General features: G+C 42.0%; 1 protein-coding gene across 1 annotated transcript in view; it reads right to left on the bottom strand.

Moving 5' to 3' along the window:
- The window catches only part of PDE6D (phosphodiesterase 6D), an 81,251-nt gene that overhangs the window by 41,874 nt on the left and 16,208 nt on the right, over window positions 1–23,169 (bottom strand). The window contains exon 2 of the mRNA XM_082251569.1: window positions 4,069–4,157. Coding sequence (XP_082107695.1) covers window positions 4,069–4,157 — 89 coding nt within the window. The remainder of the gene's footprint in view (window positions 1–4,068; window positions 4,158–23,169) is intronic.

Genomic DNA, 23,169 nt, shown 5'->3' with positions numbered 1-23,169 from the left:
CCCCAGCACAGAAACAGCCAGCTAACTCCTGAAAGCTAGACATTGAAACTGAGGTATGGAACAGGAAGCAGGAGGGTATAGACTGAGGGGACCACCCCCTGGGGGTGGGATATGTTAAAAGCTTTAATATTGACATATTCTGTTGTCTAGCTACTCCTACGGAGCAAAGTCTAATACCCCATTGTGACGAATATGAAGAGGCGGCGGCTGTCGAAGGACGTAAGAGAAAAAAACTTTACAATGAAAGGGCAATTTAAAAAGACACACAGTCAGTCATTCACTGAAATTGAAAGGGAAGCAGTTTAACCATAATCACTGTAAAGGGGGTTATTTACTGTTACAGCAGTAAGGATGTGGAATTCTCTACCACAAGCAATGGTATCAGCAGAGAGCATCGCGATAGTTTAAAAAAACTATTAGATGGGCACCTTAATGATCAAGACATACAGGGATATACATTTTAAACACATTTACACTCACACAGGTGGAGCTGGATGGACTGGTGTCTTTTTTTCAGCCTTACCAACTATGTAACGAATTCTGAATAAAAGCAAACACCCACCTGAAACACAGTTATGCCAGGGAAGCATGAAGGTCCATTAGTCACTGCAGGGAGAATGGCAGATTTGACAACAGGAAGGGCAGGGGGACCATTCTAATATGCCCAAGAGAATAGGGGCATCCCCTCAAAGTGAGAAGGAATGCTTGCAAGCCAAATAAGCATTGTAAACTGGCATCAAAGTACATGCTTTACAACATGGGTCAAACCTTTCATAACAGGTATTAAACCATTGTAAGGCAGCATAAAATAATATTTTCTGTAACCCAGCAATCAGAAAACAGACTTGGGACTGCACACGTAACCCCCTTAAAAGCTGAGCTCATTAAGCTGCAACCTTTGTGCCCCAGCCCTGCCACTTTCACCAGCAGTCAGTGCTTCCTAAGGGGAGGAGGACAGGGACTTCCAGAGTCAGCTCCCAACAAGCCAAACGTGGGGGCGAAAGATCCCAAGTATAGCAAGGGGAACTCCTCTGGCATCAGTGGAAGATAGAAGCCAAAATTATAAAAATTAAAAAAAAAAAAAAAACATTATGCTTAACCTGAATGGTAGGACACACAGGGACTGTGGTGGTATGAGGAGTTTTTAGCTATTCTGCTTGTGTTTTCTGATACTACAAATACTAAAACTGATGGGTAATAAAACAAGTAATAAATGTTTAATAGTTAAAGAAGAAAAGGTTATTTACCAAGTGAGCAGTTGCTTACTCACTGCTCTTTCTAAGGTTGTACACGGTTTGTAGTAGTAAGCATTAAAACAGAACTCCGGGGAAAAAAAAACATCTTTCCGTGTCCTTTTTGCTGATCTACCTTCACCAAAAACATGTCCTCTATCTTCTTCTGAGCTCTGTAGTTCCTCTATAATAGCCTAATGATTTTGCAGAAAAGCCGTTAATCCCCAGTAATTTCATGTTTGCAAGACTGGTGGCTGCTATTCCTCCTGTACCCCCAGCCACTGGTCTTGGCACTTCCTATTTGTAGTCCTTACTACAGCAAGCAGGGATGCACTTCCATCCCTACTTGCAGTAGTGGGCGGAGGGTTTTCACAGCCCCCGGTCTGTATCGCCCATGAAGGTGGTGTCCTCCTCCTCCTCCCTGCCAGCAGGCCAGTCACCGCCCGTCCATCAATCACCTGTGACTGCTGCACAGGGATTGTTAGGAGAAACTGGCCAGATGACAGAGCAGGTATCTCCTGCTGTGACAGATCTTGTATGTAGAACGCTGGTCGCTATAAAGTCCCACCTCTTGAACGCTTTATGATAGACAGCACACTGGTCCAATGCCGGTCCAGAGGTGGGACTTTATGGCGACCAACGTTTCACATACTAGATCTACCACAGCAGGAGATTCCCGCTCTGTCATCGCGCCCACTTTTCTAATGATCCCTGCTGCACTCATGGACACTGATAAGCGACACTTATGGGCACAGATAAGCTGCACCGATTGCACAGTTAGACTGTACTTATGGGCACAGATAGGCAGCACTGATGAGGCTGCGCTTATGGGCACCGATGAGGCTGCACTTATGGGCATTGATGAGGCTGCATTGATAAGTAGTGGACTCCATCCACTGCCAAATATCTGTAGGAGGGGTTTCCACCATCCAGGCAAAGTTTTATTTTTTAGGTCTTATTTTCAGTTTAATGTGTATTATATGTGACGTTACATATCACAGTCGGGTATTGTGATAATATTGGAGTTTGAGATTTCCACCATTATTGGGTTATTTATTAATTGGTTAGTTAGTTAGCGCTGCACTTTTTTTTTTCTCCTCATGCCAGCATTTAATTGTGCCACATTTTGATGTAAAGCAGCATTTCCCGGCTCTTTCTTTCTGTGTTGCAGCTTAGGATGTGCTCATATACACCATACAAGCACTGATTGCTGTTAGAAAGATCTCAAAGCTACAGCAGGAGAAGGTATATTACTAATACTGAATTACAGCAGAGTACAGAAGGTAAAATCATTATGGGCAAGTGTCTACAGTTTGGTTATGATTACATAAAGCAAGGGCAATAGGTTTATCCCCTGTTATGGCTGGAGTGGGAGAGCACAAACATGCTTTGCATTTATAAGGCTGTAACCTACCTATCCTGCTCTGTGTTACTGAGTAGTGTGTGGCTGGCTGGCTGCGGAATGAGGGGATGTGTTTTATGTGGAAGTGGGCTTGTTCACATTTAGCATGTACAGGCCTACTGTACCCTCCCACATTCACTGCAATTCCCAAAGCATGATGAGAAGAAGTGTAGTTTGATTATAGTGTGGAGAGAGGTGGACAGGATATGATGTAATCCCTGTTGTAACAGCTCCTCTTTGGCAGAATAGATGCAGCATTTTTTTTAATTACAGAGAGACTTCCTGAAAATTCAATTAGACTTTTCCTTTTAATGGTAAGGATTTCACAAATGTAATAACGGTTTAGTGTTTTGTAGGGGGTGTACTAACGGAGGATTTTTTGCTGATCCCAGAATTCTGCTTTAAAAAACGTTTTATCTGTTTTCTAGCAGTCATGTGACTGCACTGCTCCAGGTCCCGGGCGGTTTCTGCGGCTGGTGGGGAAAGACTCAGACAATGCCCTGAGCCCCAGCACCAGTGGGGTGACATCACTGAAAATTCCTCACCATTGGCTCTCAAAGCCGCCCGGGTACCAGAGCTGTGGAATCACGTGATATCTAGAAAAAAAAGATTAAAAAAAATAAATAAATAATAATAAGTATTCAAGATGCCATTACAAATGGTGTACACTATTAGGGCAGGAAACATTTAAAGTATACATAGTAGATAGCACCTTTCCTTCTTTAAATACCCATTTCATGTAAAAAACAGCGACTCTTCACTGGTGATATTTTTGTTTAAAGCAGGACTTTATTTGGCAAATGTAGTTTGGCTCTATGCCTCCAACTCCCCATAACAGGTTTTTTTTTTTTTTTTTTTTTAAAGGGGCCTTTCCGTCTTTTTTGTATTTTTATCATCGCCAACCTGGCTTAGCCAAGACCTTTGGAGACCCATATCCCAGGAGGCCATTGACAGGACAGACAAGCGGTGGAGCTTCTGCATCACTGGGGCTGGGTTGCCGGGACTCGGTAGAGGCAGCTGGCTGAACAGGACAAAGGCACAGACAGCGGAACAGCAGATTTCTGTAGGACAAGGTTGTATCCCCTGGGCAGGTTAGTATGTAGGTAAAGGGGAATGGGGAGGAGAAAAGGTAGGGGGGAGTGAAGTAAATCTTTATGAACTCATTCATTCAGATCAGATAAAATACCAATGGTTTGTAAAAAAAAAAAAAAAAATGCAGTTTAGTAAATAAACACTTATTTTAAGAGAATGCTTTCTGTGTAAACATGTAGCATTTTTACTGGATCAACCAAATAGAAAACGTGAATATTTTTCCAAGGATCACAATTCAAGGACATGTTCAAGCACAAAAAATAAATACACATTGATAGATTGAATGACCTTGCTGCCCTGAGACAGAGTTAGGATGAGTCTGATGACTGAGGTATACAGTACCTTCATGTTCAACTCCTGGAAAAGAAAGGTCTTCTGCTCCTTGCCACATGGTTTTTCCTGTTTCACCATCTCGAAGAATCATTGAATTTCTATTAGATTAAGGAAGACAACCACCTATTTTCTGCATTAGGGCCCATTCAGACGGCACATTAGTGCGGTCCTCTCTGCAGAGTCTATGATAAATCAGTGTGCATCCGTCTCGGAACTGTATGCAAGAAGCCCATAGAAGATGTTCACGCAGCACCAGCAAAGACACAATGGCATGTCAAAGTTTGGGAGTGGGTTTGCAGATTTGAATGCAGATCCGTACACCCACTCCTGCCAGAATGTCAAACTGCCCTGAGGATGTGTGTACATCCACTTCAGAGAGTTGCCTGCATTAAGCTCCAAGGCAGAAGCACACAAACATACCAGCAGCTCTGCACAGAGGATGGCACTAGTCTGCTGTCTAAATAAGCAATTACAAACAAACATCACAATATTCAAACTAAAGTCAAAAGTGTAAATGTATCAGTTTAAAAATCATTTCACCAAAGCTAATGTAGCAACACTGATCCTCCACATTTCATTTCTTTAACAAAAACTGCTACTGCATGTCCTAGAGACACGAAAACCTGCATACATTCTAGGGCTTATTCACACAGGCATATGTGTATTTTCTACATGGAATGCAGGTTCTTGCTAGCAGAGTTAAGCAAGCAATAGATCATGGTCACAGGAAAGAAAAATGCTTGATTCTCCCATCAACAGTTCAGTGGGAACCCCCTGCTGGCAGAACGCAATGATCACTCCAAGCGGCTATAGCTGGCAGCAGCAATCGCATGCAAAAAAAAAAAAACACAGTCTGGTTGTACTTTTCTGGATCTACTCAAGTACAACCAGCCTGCCCATTGATGGATTGAATCTCGGCCGCCCCCTGCTAAACCGGCCAAGATTCAAAACATCTATGGCCAGCTTTAGCAGAAGATCCAGTGTAAAATATGTACCTAAAGTACTATTCCTTCTTAGGACTTCACACTTGTATGGGTATAGACATTTACATACGTTACCATGCAAAGTGGTACACACCATTTTGCCACAAGTAAAATATGCAGATACGCAGTTGTGTCCTACTTTATTGGTACATTGCTAACCATAGCACACATTTTTGTTCATAGCCGCAGCTGTGTGTATGCCTCCGTTGATTAGTAAAGTTCTGGGTTGATGCATACAAAACTTTATGCTATATGCATTTAAACATTGCATTTTACATGCCCATGTAAAGGAGTCCTTGCATGTACATATAGCCTTCAGCCACAATTCAAAAGGACAAATCTTTATTTTTTATTTTTTTTTATGGGCTGTCTAATGCAACAATATATGCGTATGCAACGTTTCCAGTAGTACACCAAACTTCAAACCATGTCCCTCACCAAGGTTCAATGGGGTGCCTTTCAGAATGAATGTCACTGCATTGCACAAGTGCATGTAAACTGCATTGCCGCATAGGTTACTGGAATAGAATAGTGTGAATGGACCCCAAGCAAAAATATGGCAGCCTTCATAACACTGACAAAATTAGTAGAAATGCGAAGCAAAGCAGACAGCAAATTACATTTTTTATACTTCAGAAGTTTCTTTTAAAAACCGTTCATTTAGGAAACCAACATTCACATTCAAAATATGTCAGTGTCAAAAGGGATAGGGTGCAAATTATCCAAAGACCAATGACAACACGAAATGAAAAGAATGTTCCCGATGACAGCCAGCACACGGAATAAAAAATAAAAAAAAGAAGAGCAAAAAGTACCAGAATCACTGTCACCACACACCCTTCTACTGTTATCACCCCCCTATAGTATAGCTCAATCCTATACTGAATCAGACCTGTATATTAACCTCTCACCTTCCTTATTCTGCAAGTGATTAACCACATGCCGACTGCGATATAGCCGAATGACGGCTACAGCGTCGACAGCTAGTTCTGGGAGGCCGTAAAATGACAGCCTCCCATGCTTGTGACAGCCATGTGTCCTGAGGAAGCTGTTGACCACAAATTGATGTAAAGAGCCAATCAGCGGCTCTTTACCACGTAATTAGGTATGTCCAATCACAGCTAATCATAGATGGATGCAAGTAGAAGTCGGTTATCGACACTCCTTTTCTCATGCTGACAGCGTGAGGAGAGTTGAAGAGAGCCGATAACTGGCTTCTCGAAAAAGGGACATGTACACTAATAATCATGGCACTGATTACCAGTGCATTCCCTACAATGCCTACCAGTGCTGCCAATCTGTGCCCAGTGTCCAGCATCAGTGCCGCCTCATCAGTGCACATCAGTGAAGGAGAAACGTTACCGGGTTGCAAAGATTTTTATTACAAACTATGTAATTTTTTTTCAAAATTTTCGGTCTTTGCAAAACCCAGTGGTGACAAAATACCACCCAAAAAAAACCAAAAAGCTCTATTTGTGTAAAAAAAAAAAAATATTCAAATTTTGCTTAGGTACAGTGTTACATGACCGCGCAATAGTCATTCAATGTGCGACAGTGGCCTGGTCAGGAAGGGGGTAAGTGTGTCCGGTAAGCAAGTGGTCAAACACCATCTCCCATTGTATGTGGCCAGTAATTTAATCTGGTATTTCCTCTGTCGCACATTTATGTATCTAGTGCACCATTACCAAGCTCCATGCTCTAATCTCCTCTGGCATGATTCTTCATTTCCAAAAAATTGTTGCAGAAAAAATATATATACATACACACACACACACACACACACACACACACACACACACACACACACACACACACACACACACACACAGAGTGGATAAAACAAGTCTACACACCCCTGTTAAAATGTCAAGTTTCTGTGATGTAAAAGAAAAAAAAAAAAAGGACGGATAGAATTCCAGAACTTTTTCTACTTTTAGTACCGGTTCACACTTATACAATGCAGGAAGGCTGCGAATTTGCAGCCTGTTCCCGCATCGCAAACACACCCCTGGCAGTTCACACTGCCATATGCGATACGCTGGGGGTGTCAATGAAATCTTAACGACACCCCCAGTTTGATTGCATATCGCAGTGCGATCTGACAGTTCGCACAGGATCGGATCGCAAAAGTGTGAACCACTGTGCGATCCGATCCTGATGCGGCTTAAATGGCGTGAAATGCATTTTTTCCCAAAAAAAACAAAAACAAAACAAAATGGGATTTCCAACTTCAGAAAAATCCATTTTTTCTGATGTTAATTGACGAACACAGCTCCTGATTCTTCTTAACCATTGGGTCCAGGACTGAACGAGCAACTCAGTTTTGCTCCATTCCTGGATGGCTAACATGTAATATGCTGTTCAAAATACAACTCCACCACCGCCCCCCCCCCCCCCCCCCGCTTTTTTGGATTTTCGGTCATGTTGCTTTTCCCCCCCTTTTTCCCTTTTTTTGTCCTATGTGAGGACTCCATATACAGTGTTCCATTATCCTGTGAGTATTGATGCGTGCTCTTTATTTCACACTCTTTACCCCTTTAATGTTATGGTCGGAAATAAACATCCAGGGTTCAATAATTTGTTTTTGTTTCATTCCCTTTTCAGGCATATTCAATATTAATTCTTGGTATGTCCCGATTTCGGATATTTATATGCCTCCGGGACATCGAATGTACAGCCCCCCCTTTTCTATTTTTGCCTATGGCTAGATGGTTTTGCCTATGCATATATGGGGAGAATCTAGCTGTTCGCTATGTCTTTAATTCAGAGATATGTGGATTAATTCTAATGTGTGGTCTCTTGGTTTTCTTTCCCCTCTGGATGAAGCACATTTGGACTCTAATCTGCGACCGGATGTTTTTATTTTTCTGTTTGGCCGCACGGGATCGTCACTTCCAACCGAAGTGACGTTCCGCTACTCACGGGAACATCCCCCGCACGTCCATTTCCTGGGCGTTTTGGCGGGCGGATGTGGGAGGCGGGAAACACGGAGGGAGAGGATGTGGACTGGGGTTCTGACCATAAATACCTGTGCACTTGTCAACCAGTTCAGGCCACTGTCTCCTCTGGACGGATAGGCAATGTCTGAGGACTAACCTCTCTGTCTCTGGTGAGTTTGCGCTGTGGAATTACTGACATTTTGTCTATTTTCCCCTACTTGCCTACTGTATATGTGCTGAATAATCCTTTTATGTACTACATCCCTGACTGTAGACTTGGTTATATTTTCCCCTTGTATAGATTTGCTAAAGACGCAGGGAGATTGCTTCTTCCACCTTCCTAATATTGTGGGAGATCCTGGTCCGAATTGGACACTCAGCCTCCCCTCTGCTGACAACATTTGGGTTTTCAACATTTAACCCCATCCACTCATGGGCTTTTTGACCCTTTGGACTCGAGACCCCCCCCATGTTTAAATATACAGGCTTCTCTCTTGGAAGTTCTTGCTAGTCTCTTCAGTATAAGGACTCCGGGGTGAGTTTATATATAGAGGTTATATCACATGTGCATTTATATCTATTAGCACATACCACCGTTTTTGATTCCCCTTTATTCACCTCTTTCACTCTGCAACTTTGCACACCCAGTGCTGTTTTTGGGGGCACTTATTCTTTCAGAGATTTGCACTTCATTGCATCTCTCCTGTCTCACATTTTTGTTACCACTCCACCCCCCACACACATAATCACTATATATTCTTCAGTTTACCCACCCATCACATGCACATAATATGCTAATTAATGCCCCCCCCCCCCCTCCTTTTTGGCCGCAATGAGCAAAGGTACGTTTGGAGAAGAAGGGGCACAGAATTTAATGAAAAGAACCTCTGTCCAACTGTTAAGCATGGGGGTGGATCAATCATGCTTTGGGGTTTTTTGCAGCCAGTGGCACAGGGAACACCTCACGAGTAGAAGGAAAAATGGATTCAATAAAATTTTAGCAAATTTTGGATGGTAACTCGATGCCATCTGTGAAAAAGCTGAAGTTAAAGAGAGGATGCTTCTACAAATAGATAATGATCCTAAACACACCTCAAAATCCACAGGGGATTACATCAAGAGGCGTAAACTGAAGGTTTTGCCATGGCCTTCACAATCTCCTGACCTCAACATAATTGAAAATCTATAGATAGACCTTAAAAGAGCAGTGCGTGACAGACAGCCCAGAAATCTCAAAGAACTGGAAGACTTTTGTCAAGCGTGTGTGGCAGCAACCAGGTGAGGAGTACAAAGACAGGTGTGTCTTGCCTACAGTCAAGCATGGTAGTGTCATGGTCTGGGGCTGCATAAGTGCTGCCGGCACTGGGGAGCTACAGTTCATTGAGGGAACCATGAATGCCAACATGTACTGTGACGTACTGAAGCAGAGCATGATCCCCTCCCTTCGGACGATGGGACGCAGGGCAGTATTCTAACATAGCGACCTCAAACACACTTCCAAGACGACCACTGCCTTGCTAAAGAAGCGGAGGGTAAAGGTGATGGACTGGCCAAGCATGTCTCCAGACCTAAACCCTATTGAACATCTGTGGGGCATCCTAAAACTGAAGGTGGAGCAGCGCAATGTCTCTAACATCCACCAGCTCCGTGATGTCGTAATGGAGAATTGGAAGAGGACTCCAGTGGCAACCTGTGAAGCTCTGGTGAACTCCATGCCCAAGAGGGTTAAGGCAGTGCTGGAAAGAAATTGGTGGCCACACAAAATACTGACATTTTGGACCCAATTTGGCCATTTCCACATTTTTTGTTTTTTCCCCCCCAATCTCAATGACATGGGGTTTGAAACCCCCTCCCCTATTTTTGTTATTTAATTGGTGGCCTCTACGCTAGGTCATAAACTGTACTAGATCTGGAAGGGAATCAGATTTTTTGAAACTCCAAGGAATCTGAGATTGTGAAATCTCACATCTGGCAGTTTACAATCGGTGTTTCCCTGGAGGACACTAGGGACTTAGCCTTTTCAGGGGGCAGCTGTGAGGCACTGGCTACATCACCAGTGCCTATTAATACTAGGAAGTAGAATAAAATAAACAAAAGTACTTGAGAATATTTATAGCTCAGCAAAGCATTCAGAGCTGCATGTAGATGGGCTTTTTAGGTTTGGGGGGTGGGGCACATTAGCCGTCTCTGTACAGTTTTTGAGGAGCTGCATTCACTTACTTCCTTAACTAGCTCTATAATTTAAAGTGAAATATTACAACTGCTTTGTAGACAATATATTGCGTTACGAACATGAACATATTTTCTAGGGATATACATTTGTAAATAAATTCAGTCCTCAATCATATATTCCTTGTCAGTAATATTCACTGTTTGGAGCAGAATGCAGGCCCTAACAGCATGACTGAGGCGTTATCTCTTAATGGGATTAAACAGCTTACATTCTGTTCATCCCCGCTAGGAGCAGAGGGTCACTATAATTAGAAGCCCCAGACTTTGTTTTGTGGAGCTATAGTTATAGTTAACTATAGTTAAATATAATAAGCAAATCTTTTAAGAAAACATTCAGTCACGTAAAAGACAACAAATTAAGCCCTCATATCACAGCACAGACAAACAAACATAAAACATAATTTAATGTTATGTTCATGCTTCGGTGTATGATACCAGCAGTTGCTTGACATTCTATACTGTGGTCATTTAAAGAACACAAAATTTACAAAAAAGTACAGGAAAAGGCTCCTGTATGACTAAATGTCTAAATAAGTACTGTAGCAGAGTGCCTATTTCCTCACTATACTCAGATGCCAGCATGGGCTCCTTTATCTGCATTTCCTACAACCCTCTGGGTCCTTGGACATGCACAGGGAAGAGAAGTGTCTCTGCCTCCCTCAGCACCTAATGAGGAAAAGTGATTGCAGCTAGGCGAGTGGCATACTGGCAACCAAGCAGGAGCCTAATAGAACGCAACTTCTCCAAAGACCAAGGTACTGTATGGAGTCCATCCCGACTGCAAGCAGAGTACTCATGCTCCAGTGGGGTGACATTTTGTCCTTGGAACTTAGACCCCTCCAGCTATTCACCTAAGCTACCTTGGACTTCACTGTGAAAGACATTGTCTATGAGAACGGAATCGTAGAGAGAGTAAGGTGTTTTGCAGCTTTCATTATGCTGCAGTGTACTCCTGATTTTTTTTTTCCCCCATTCTGAACCCATTTTACATTATTGATTCCAACTTTGCACCGGTTTAGTAAACTGCAAATTAGTCAGCAGGTTACCCATTCAGTTAAACTTGGCATCTACAAACAGAATCTGTTATTTCATACAATGATGATGTGATTAGCACAACAGCAGCACCTGGTAATATCAATCCAGAAGGAAACAAGCAATTACTGCCCCTGCAAAAATCACCCCCTTTATTTCTGGCAGGATTCCTGCTGCAGCACCTTAGAGGGGGAAGCAAGAACATTATTCCTGCACCTCCCAGCAGAAGAGTAAGATTCCCTTGACAATATAGCTGGCTTAGAAGCAATGTATACCCAAACGGCAATGTTAGAAGCCTTAGGGCCCACTTCATCAGCAGAGAGCAGAGACTGGGAGAAACCACTGCGCAACATGTACTGGAATTGCAATATCGAGATATGCCTTAGGAAAAGGGGCAGAGTAGGACAGCTTAGATGAAGAGGACAGGTGTGGACAAACTACTTCAGCTCCGGGAGGTTTACACCCCTTTATGACCAGGACATTTTTTGCGCTACAAGTAGAGCTCTCCTGTGGCGATATTTGATCACCTCTGCGGTTATTTTTTGCGCTATAAACAAGAAAAAAAAAAAAAAATTTTAAACTTTCTATTAAACATACCCAATTAAAAAAAAAAAAAAAAAACACTTCATTAATTTAGGTCAATATGTATTGAGCTACATATTTTTGATTTTAAAAAAATCCCAATAAGTGTATATTGATTGGTTTGCACAAAGGTTATAGCATCTACAAACGATGAGATATATTTTTGGAATTTTTATTTACTAGTAATGTTTACATTAGGCAGATCTCCATTCTGTCTGTGTCCCGAACGATCAGCGGGTGCTGGCTGATTGGCTCCCACTGTGTCCAGGGGAGTGCGTGCGGGCCCCAGACCCAGAAGTGCAGAATCTTGTACAGGTACGCGATTCTGCCCAGAGCAGCCACCCTCCCGCAGTAAATACGTTGGGCGGTCAGCATCTGGTCAAAGGAACTTTTTTCATCTGGATCCAGAATCCTGGAGAAAGATAAAAGCAACTTAAATGTGAATTCCTACAGAGTGTTAGAAGTGACCATACTGTGTTAAGCGCAGAGAGGTACAGGCTCAGACACACCTTCAGTGGTTATAGGAGAAATGGCCATCTGGAAACAGAGAGAAGAGATGGCTCATCTCCAAAAGTAAACAGCAGTAACACGCAGACACTAATACTCCTAGTGGCTTGGAAGGGGGGTGACCCATCATGGAGAAGGTGAACACCACCTTCTGAGTAGAGCCATCTACAAGAGAATGCCCCAACCGCAAGTCCCACTGCCAGGAATTAAGCAGTGGGGCAGCAAAGTGGAATGTCTCTCCATACAAGAACCAAAGATGTAGATAAAGCTGAAGAAACAGAAATCTTGACTGATTGGAAGAAGGTCTAAATAGGACCCTAGAGTAAACCCCATCCATGTACTGGAATCATAACTGGGCAGATATAAGAAAGGAGGATCCAGCGGTTGCCTCTCCAGTATGTCGGGGTAACCCTTGTACATGCTCTGACAAAGAAGATAGGTGCTGAACAGCACCCCCTTTCCTGCGCTCGGAACCTGGTCCTCAGGCTGTTTCAATCCTGGAACTCGTACTGGTATTAGGCATCCATGATGGCTAGGCTTTGCTGCCCCTTACGACCAGGGTGGTCGACCAGACACTGAAAATACAAAGCAAAAAAAGGGCGCACCAGCCTAGCGCATTATCCTCAGCAAGTTTATTTGGATAAAATTGTTTAAAATCAAATACTCACAAACAAACAAGAAGTTTCAGGCACATCAATTCCATACACCTGCCTCCTACCAGAGGATCAACGTCTTTACTGGAAGCCCTCTGCTTCCAGTAAAGACGTTGATCCTCTGGTAGGAGGCAGGTGTATGGAATTGATGTGCCTGAAACTTCTTGTTTGTTTGTGAGTATTTGATTTTAAACAATTTTATCCAAATAAACTTGCTGAGGATAATGCGCTAGGCTGGTGCGCCCTTTTTTTGCTTTGTATTTTCACATGCTCTGACAGTCAAGTTCTCCAGTTAGGACATAAAGTAAAGACAGGGTGCAATTATTTTAGAACAAAACTTTTTTCATTTCTGGACAGAGTAGAGGGGGATTAGAATCCCTGTCAGATTTACCCTCTTGAATTGTCCTGGTGATTATTAGCACTCAAAAGTCAAAGTTAAAGAAAATCCAAAATGCTGGGTTGTCAACAGAACAGAGGGGAAATCTTCCAATTGGGATTCTGGTTCTGATGACCTTGTTTACAAACAGGAATTCCCTCACTTTTGAAGGATTTCTTCTAACTCCCCGTTGTGGCAATGGGAAAGGAAAAGGGAAACCCTAACATGACAGATGGCAAAAAAAATAAAAAATAAAATCCCCTTTAGTTCTACTTTGAAGGGTTCTTGTTGCTTGGATACTTCCACCATTGTTCTAAAGATGTACAGTATATTGCAAGTCAAAAATAGATAATAATCTTATGTCAATGTTTACTCAATGTGAAATGACACACTGCTGCATAACACATTGTGAGTTTAACCATTTGCTAAGTAGCAATAGCATTCCCAGATGGAAAAATCGGTTAATTACATCATAATGAAACATTTCCAGTGTGGGGACTATGTGCGTGGGGGTTTATATGAAATACATGTGTTGAAGAGTCATGCAGGCAAACACATTCAGCTAGAGCAGGTTGCCACTCCTTGAAGAGAGTCTCCCTTCCCCAGAGGTCTGCTTAGAGATTACATTTGTACCTGTACACGCCATATATAGAAAAAAAGCACAAGGGACAATTGAAAGTTTAACTTGTAGAATACACCAAGTTGTGTTAAAACAGCAGTTTTGTAACTTCTAGGATATATATAAGAAGTTAGAAATTTAGCAGGCAACTAAAGAGGCATAACAGTACAGAGATGGGGACATCTTTAGTAGCAGCAGCTGCCCGAGTGTTTCTTTCATTTCTACGTAAGAAGTCGTAGAGACAGAAAAAAAAAAAAACCACACCACTTAGTCTAGATCGGCATAGATTTTAAAATACTGCAAGTATAAAGCTGGTTGCGCACCTATGTGTGTGTTGGGATGCATTTTTTTGGAGCATCTTTAACAAGCGTTGTTATGAAGGTGTACAGGATATGCTGCTTCCAAGCCCTAAACTGGGTAACCCTTATTGGGTACTGAAAGCCAGAAGGTGCCTCACAGACTGCACAAATCTAAAGGAAAAGAAAATGTAAACACTTGTAACTTTATTTATATGGGACGTCCTCACTGATGCATTTCATCCACAAGGCTGGGCTTAATGAGATTTATGCATTGACAGCTCATGAAAATGCATGTACTGTATCATGCATTTTTACACTCTGCTTTTGAATTGCATGGGCCCCCTGACACACTTCTCTACAAAGCATGTTGATGCAACCCATACATTTAAAACTAGTCCTATTAAAAACAATAGAATATTTCAACACATATGTTGCTATAAGTTGTAATGTATACGTGTGAAGGAGGCCTTAAAAAGGAGTTGTAAACCCTCCACTTTTTTATAACAAACTTGCCTTTACTTATCTGCTCTGTGCAATCATTTTGCACAAAGAAGCCCCGATCCTCTTCTGGGTTGCCCCACCAGTGCTCCAGGCTCTCTTCATTGGGTGCCCCCACAAAAAGCCGCATTTCTTTGGGGCATCCATGCAGGCTCGCTCCCGCGTCCCGCTGCCAACTCGGCCCGGCGTCACTGGATTTGACTAACAGCAACGAGAGCCAATGGCTCCTGCTGCTTTCAATCTGTCCAATGAGGAGAGAGAGAGACAGTGGCTGGAGCTGCTGTGCTCGTGCACATCATCGGATCGGACTTCGGTAAGAAAAAGTGGGGGAGCTACAGCACAGAATGTTTTTCTCAGGGTGATTAATGTACATTGCAAGGATTTTAGTAAACGAAAAGGTTCCTACCGGTTTCTGCTTTGCTCTGAAGAAAAAGCTGTTTGTACAACTATGTCATTTGGATACTGATTGTTACTTAGGGTGACCAAATCATTTTAATCAGCTGGTCTACAACCATGGCCAAAAGTTGAGAATGACACAAATAATAATTATTTTCACAAAGTCTACTGCTTAAGTCTTTTTAGATCTTTTTTGTCAGATGTTACAATGGTATACTGAAGTATAATTATAAAGCATTTCACAAGTGTCAAATGCTTTTATTATCAATTACATTAAGTTTTTGCAATCTTTGCAGTGTTGACCCTCTATTTTCAAGGCCTCTGCAATTCTCCATGGAATGCTGTCGGTTAACTTATGGGCCACATCCTGACTGATGGCAGCCCATTCTTGCATAATCAATACTTGGAGTTCATCAGAATTTGTATGTCTGGGGGGGGGGGGGGGGGGGGGGTTTCCTTCATCCGCCTCTTGAGGATTGACCACAAGTTCTCAAATGAGATTAAGGTCTAGGGAGTTTCCTGGCCATGGACCCAAAATGTTGAGGTTTTGTTCCCCAAGCCACCAAGCCAAGATATCACTTTTGCCTTATGGCAAGGTGCTCCATCATGCTGGAAAAGGCATTGTTTGTCACCAAACTGTTCTTGGATGGTAGGGAGCAGTTGCTCTCGAAGGAGGTTTTTCCACCATTCTTTATTCATGGCTTTGTTCTTAGGCAAATATGTGAGTGAGCCCATTCCCTTGACTGAGAAGCAACCCCACACCTGAATGGTCTCAGAATGCTTTACTGTTGGCATGACACAGGGCTGATGGTAGCGCTCATATTTTTTTCCAGAAACAATTGGAAAGGGGATTCATCAGAGAAAATGACTTTACCCCCGTCATTAGCAGTCCAATCCCTGTCCCTTTTGCAGAATATCAGTCTGTCCCTGATGTGTTTCCTAGAGAAAAGTGGCTTCTTTGCTGCCCATCTTGACACCAAGCCATCCTCCAAAAGTCTTGGTCTCACTGTGTATGAAGATGCACTCACATCTGCCTGCTGCCATTTTTGAGCAAGCTGGTGGTGGCCCGATTCCGCAGCTGAATCAACTGTAGGAGACGGTCCAGGCGCTTGCTGGACATTCTCTGGCATTCTAAAGCCTTTTTTCACAAATGTGGTGGAAATGTTTATGGGAAGAAGTTAATTTTCATGGCAGAGGGACTTTGCAATTCATCTGATCACTCTTCATAACATTCTGGAGTATATGCAAATTGCCATCATAAAAACTGAGGCAGCAGACTTTGTGAAAATTAATATTGGTGTCATTCTCAAAACTTTTGGCCACAGCTGTACTGATGAGAAAAGTTCCAGTCTCTATCCCTTTAAAAGTGATTAACCCTTAGGGAGTATTTCAACAAAAATTACTTTTTTTTTTCTGCAGAGGATGCCTAATACCACCTCGGTTTTGTGGATGGGTGAACCCGTTCAGTTTTTTCTTCGACCAACCCAATAACTGATCCATGTATGCCTAGCTTTAGTTCCGTGTTTTACATCCAAGCAGGAGATGACATCTCTGAGGGTGTTCTATATACGTTGTACAGAATGCCTTCACATTGCCATATTGCATTGAATCTTCCAGAAAATGGCAACAATTTTAGTTTTAAGTATACACATAACTATGTTATGTGAAAGCTAATTTAAACAATCTGTTCAATTTACATGCAGTCAGGTAAGTTTGTCAGAAAAATATACAGATTTTAATGGGTGTAGCCAACTTAAGTAGAATTAAAAGGAAAAAGGTTTTCATTTTGGATAGGTTAAAGGAGGTATATATAACCCCTGGTAGGGTTGATTTTTTGCATCGGTGTCCCATTTTGGAGAGATTGTCCCATAGCCAAAACAGTAAGTGAAAAACTTTTCAAAGCGAGATAATCGCTAGTAGTCGCCAAACTAATGTCCCCCATTAGAAGATTTTCACTCTATTCCTGTTCTGGTGACAACCCAACATTTGAAATTTTCTTCTACTTTCACTCTTAGTAATAATGGTAAACAGGACCAATAAAGAGAGGTAAACCTTCCTAACAGGGGCACAGGCAGCAATGAAAACCTCACAGATGTTTTAATCCCTCTCCACGCCATCCAAGACTAAAAAAAAAAAAAAAAAGTTTAAGTTAAACCTTAAGATGGAATGGAATTTGCGGTCTTGATTTAATGTATTTGTTTTTGCACAAAACAGACTGTAAAATACAGGGACAGTGCAGATAAGATCAGATGTTCATTAAAGTTAGCTGTCATCAGCTACAGCCTACTCCAATGTCTGAAAATTGCAGTTACTTTGAAACAGCCATCCTGATACTCCCTACTGTACAGCAATACGGTCTTCTACAATGGTTACTGCTTGAATCATTTTTCCCTTTTAACAATAATCTGGCCTGGACACAGTCCTAGAAACCTCACAAAAGGAAAAAATAAAAACAAAAACAGATGTAGCAGATTTTTTCCCCAACATGTTTAACGGATTACACATATTAAATATTTAATACCTAGTGGTTGACGGCCGGCTCAAGCAAGGGTTCTGCCCGAGTTATTGGAATATTATCTGTCTTCTTCCATTTATCCTATAATGACACCATGTATTAGTGATCTTCCTGAGAGTATTAAAAGTCCATCCAGAAAGAAACTTAACAGAAAGTAGACCTGCCCCTAGTTATTCCCCATAGCTATAAATGACAACAAGATGTGTACACCTGCATTAAAACTTTTTACAGGAATGTGTGCCTGTCATGAACATACCACAGCAGTGTTACTTTCCTAGATGCTAAATAAATTCCACTTCAGCTCTGCCATATATTCAAAGCCACTGGATAAACTTAAGCTGTTAGAGCCAAGGACTTGATGTTGCTACCTGCCATGGGGAACAGCATAAGCTAACTTCACTCCGTTAATGTGTTACTAAACCCAGGACCCTGCATTCGCTATATCTGTTCTCCCACAGTACACAGAACATGGAAATGCAATTATTTCAAAAATATATACTGTTAAATATATTTTCTCATCAACCGTATATAGCAGTCTTATGACTTATATCAGTGTCTGGCTGAGCACTGGTGAAAGCTTTTAGGAAGAGTTTTCACTCTCTTCTTAATGTCCGATGAGGCCGCATGACCCCTGACCCTCTGTCTGGACAGTGCTGATTTGCCCTGTGCTGATCAGCGCGTGCTTCCTTCAGAGACTGTCATATCTTTCTCAAATCAATACAATGCATTCTCTGATTGGATCAGGTGGAGATTGTGAAATCACGGTCTCGCCACTGAACTTCGTCCAATTAAAAAATGCTTTGCTTTCAGAGAAAAATGCAAGTCGCTCTCTGAACGGTGCCTGTGCCGAGTGCGAAACTCCCTGTGGTTACAATGCAGCAGGGTAGCCATTGCGCATGGGAGCCAGCTGATGGCTTCTCAGATTCTCTACTTCTACTGGGATCGGCCAGGTATGGATGATGGACATATATACACTGGTCCAAGCTGGACCAATGTACCTATGCAAAAAAAAAAAAAACCACACACGATACCTGGAATTTAGCTTTAAAGACTTACAAGATTTTGTTTTAAAATGAATAGCTCTTTGCACAATCAGATATAACAAAATGCAAATAACTTGTCTCATCCATGCAACTTTCATTCAAACCAAAAAAGGCCAAATATCTAAGATATCAAAGCACTCACTTATCTAGATGACACGCCATCCCTTAAGTGGGGTACACAGACAAACTATGAGAAAATCGGAAGAAACATTCAGTACGAGGCATGATCGTTCAATTTAGAATGTGTACACAACTGTCAAGATCAGATTCAGACTTTGCAAATTAAAATTCCCCAAGGGACGAACGCCAAAATTTTTATCATATATGAACAGAGAACGATTTTCATTTAATGTGTACTGTTCTCAAAACATGAAAAATTGGATACCAAAAAAAGAAAAAAAAAAAAAACACACACACACAACAAGCAGCTTTTTTGTTCAAAAATGTTCCTACAGTTGGTACCATCCTCGGTTTCAACCTGCTGTGAAACAAATGAGGAAAAAAGAAAAAAAAAAAAATGGACGATCATTCGTCCAATTTTATTATAGTGTTTAATGGGCTTAAACAATTTAAACACACAATCCAGAAATAAATCATTACTACAATTGTATATGTGGTAATAAAGCCTCTTTTTTAAAATAAAATAAATAAACATATTATACTTACCTGTTCTGTGCACTGGTTTTGCACAGAGCAGGACAGATCCTTTTCTTCTGGGGTCCCCCACCGGCGCTCCAGGACCCTCCTCTTCAGCAGATGGCCCCACAGAAAGCTGCTTTCCATTGAGGCACCCGTGCATGCTCCCTCCCTAGCCCTGCTGCTGCGTCCATTGACAGACAGTGGGTCTCTTGTGTCACAGCAGCAGGAAGCAATGGCTCCCGCTGCCATCAATCTGCCCAATGAGGAGGGTGACAGCAGCTGGAGCCACTGCTGTTGTGCATGTCGCTGGATATGATCGGGCTCAGGTAAGAAAAAAATAAATAAAAATAAAAAAAAATAGATAAAAAAAGGGGGGGGGGTCTGGAGCACAGAATGTTTTTCAACTTAATGCATAGAATAAAGCTTTAGAACCACTTTAAGTTCAATTTCTCATCAAGTGTGAACAGAAGATGTAATATCTACAATTTATCAAAACCTGTAATTCCCTGCTGCAAAGCAAAAATGGGAAAAAAAAAATAAAAAAATTACACGGTAAAGGCATGGGGACACCATATAAAAATATAAGCCTTCTATAAAATATTGGGCTTCCTTTTTGAACATTAACAGAAATGTATTAAAATTCTGTAGAAATAAAAGGACAGTAAGATGAACTATGTAAATGGACTGCTTGCTATGGACATCGCATTTTTTCTAGTTTCATAAAATTGCCACCCATAATTTGAGTATCCTTGAAAATAACCGCGCCATTAAGTTTGCTTTTTCTTGATCTTTGTAAGATCAGTGAATTAAGTGATAGGGATTGTCTATTTACATCAAATTACTTGAGCTCATGTATGAATGTTAAATAAATGGCTACAGAAAAATAAAACCAGTGGTTGTTTGAAAAGACCCCGGCTAAAGTAAAAATTAATGTGAATTCCACTACCGTATACAATACTGCTTACAACAGTGTACTAAAAAACATAGATGGTTACACAAAATTTCTCTTTCTAAGCTGGTGAACTTCTAGTGATGTGCCATGCTGGCAGTGCCTTGTCCACGATATGTCGTCTTCTTCCAGATCTGGTGCAATGGGAGCAGTTAAACCGAAGACTGAGACATACAACAGTTACTTAGCACAGTAATCCCTTTTCCCCTGGTCTCTGCATGACGCAGGTTCATGTCTAACAGTGTGCCAATAACTCAGAAGTAAAGTCAGCAGATACAAAGACTTGAAACTTGAAAGCAAAGCAGGATGGGCCACACATGATCTATTCATGATCATTCCACAGGAACATTAACATCCTTGAATTCCCAGAAGCAACAGACAGCCATTATGGAACAATACTCCAATGTCTTTTGGTTCTCCTCAAGTCAAATATTCTTAAGTCTTTTCTGGTCAAAACCATTTCTTACTAAAAAGCGCAGGTTGTGATATGGAGAAATTGTGAATATATTTATATACCTTTTAGTTATTTTCTGCTTTAAAACAAGAAAATAGATATGTCTCTTCTAGGTAAATATTGCAGCAAAAGGCTTGTATAAGTTTATTTTATTTGGTTATTCATTGTTATGTTGCTACTTTTGGCTAGAGTTCTACTTTAATGTTTACCCTGCCCATTTTATAAGATTCTTTATTCTACTAGATTAGTGTAAGCAAGTGTAAATCTCCTGCATCATCAATGGTTGTGGAGGGCTCACACGGAGACGCACAGTGCTCAGTCTACCTTGCCTCACAGTGCGCAGGTGAAATTGACAGCCCTTGTGCAGATTCAAGTATTACATTCAGAAAGTAAAAACAGAAAAAGCAAAAGTGGCGTGGACCAAACATTAAAAAAGTCTCAGATGTGACCTCCGATCTTTCCCTCCCCTCCTTTGCACACCTCACCACTACCTTCAACGTCCTGTCATCCCATGTATTTCGGTATCTCCAGTTCTCCCATGCCTTCCGGTCCCAGTTCCCCTCCGGGGGCTCGCAGGTGGTGCAGCCGGATCTGGAGCGAGTCCTGCAACATGACTTCTCGGAGCGGGCAGTCTCTGTCCTCTATGCGCATCTCCTCCAGGTCTTCTCTCCGGAGCTCTCTGGCCTACGTGCTCGCTGGGCTCGGGATGTTCCGGATTTGGACCCAGAGGACTGGATAGATATGTGGGAGCTTCCCTTCAAAATGCTGGTTTCCCTTAGAGACAGGCTCATTCAATTTAAGATAGTCCACAGAGCTTACCTCACCCCGTATCGCCTTCATAAAATTCATGCTTCCCAACCCCAGGAGTGCTGGCGCTGTGGTCAGGAGCCGGGCGACTTCCTTCATATATTTTGGTCCTGCCCCAAACTTTCTGTATTCTGGTCTTCGGTGGTCCAGGTGATCGGGAGGGTCTCGCAGATTACGCTTAACCCCTCCCCGAGGATTTGCCTGCTGGGACTGTTGGATGATTTGGTACCCCGGGTGGCTGACCGGACGCTGTTGGGTCTTATGCTCTTTTATGCTAGGAAAACAAAAGTGCTGCATTGAAAACAGGGGACCCCACCCACTGTGTTACATTGGAAGAAACTGGTGAACTCGGTGCTTCCTCTATATAGGGATACATATGCACATAGAGGCTGTCCAAAAAAGTATGACAGAGTTTGGGCCAAGTGACTCTCCGATTCCTCCACCGCTGCGAGTGACTAATAAGGGCCTTACTTTCTTGCCCCCGCCATTCTATGGCATGCTACTTAGCCCTATGTGCCCCCCCCCCGGCTTCCTGCTCTTTGAGCTTAAGTGCTGCCGTTGGTTGCCCTCTAGACTGGTTACTATAGGCATGTAGGACCCACTGGTTCTGGTAAGTGATTTCATCTACCCACAAGACACGGTGAAACAGATTGATGTCACAGAAATTATGGACACCCATGTTTGAGCACTTGCACTCTTGAACCATTGAATAATACAGTCACAAAGGACATTTTTGACCATTTTGAGCACTATAGTCACCTTATTTTCTGGACTTTATCATATGCGATTAGTCACTAGTTTATTATTTACCCGTGTCTGATTATCTATTGTATTTATTTATTGGTATATATATATATATATATATATATATATATATATATATATATATATATTTTATGTAGTCCTATTCCCAGTTACTGGAGCACATATTACCCTATTCATAATATAGTGAGTTATTAATTTTCTTTGCTAAGAGCACAAATTATTCAGCAAGCGCTGTAGCTAGTAAGAGCTAATAATTAAAATTAAAGACTTTTTTTTGTTTAAAAATAACAAACATGTCATACTTACCTGTTCTGGTTTTGCACAGACCAGCCCAGATCCTCCTCTTCTTGGGTCCCTCGCTGGCGCTTCTGGCTCCTCCCTCCTGCCCCCATAGCAAGCAAGTTTCTATGGTGGTACCCAAGACAAGCCGCTGCTCTGTATGTCCATTCAGACATGAAGCAGTGGCCTGGCCCAGCCCCTTTTTTCTTCTCATTGGCTCACTGACTTTGACTGACAGCAGCGGGAGCCAATGGCGCGCACTGCTGTCTCAGGAGGGAGAGTCCTGGACAACCGAGCCTGTTGTATAACATCGCTGGGTCGAGATGGGCTCAGGTAAGCATTAGGGGGTTTGCTACACACAGAAGATTTTTTTATCTTAAAGCATAAAATGCATTATGATAAAAAAAAAAAAAAAAATTCTGCCTTTAGAACCACTTTAGGCTCTTTTCTGAAGATGGCTATTCGTTAAAGCAGAAGGAATAACTGAAGAACTGAGAGTGTAAAGTAGGTCAACCCACTGTAATAGCTGAAAATTGTAAACTA

This window comes from Pelophylax lessonae (genome assembly GCF_965119305.1).
Source record: "Pelophylax lessonae genome assembly, chromosome: 3".
Classification (NCBI taxonomy): domain Eukaryota; kingdom Metazoa; phylum Chordata; class Amphibia; order Anura; family Ranidae; genus Pelophylax; species Pelophylax lessonae.
Note: the sequence above shows the minus strand (reverse complement) of the source record. Positions and strands in the feature narration are given on the sequence as shown.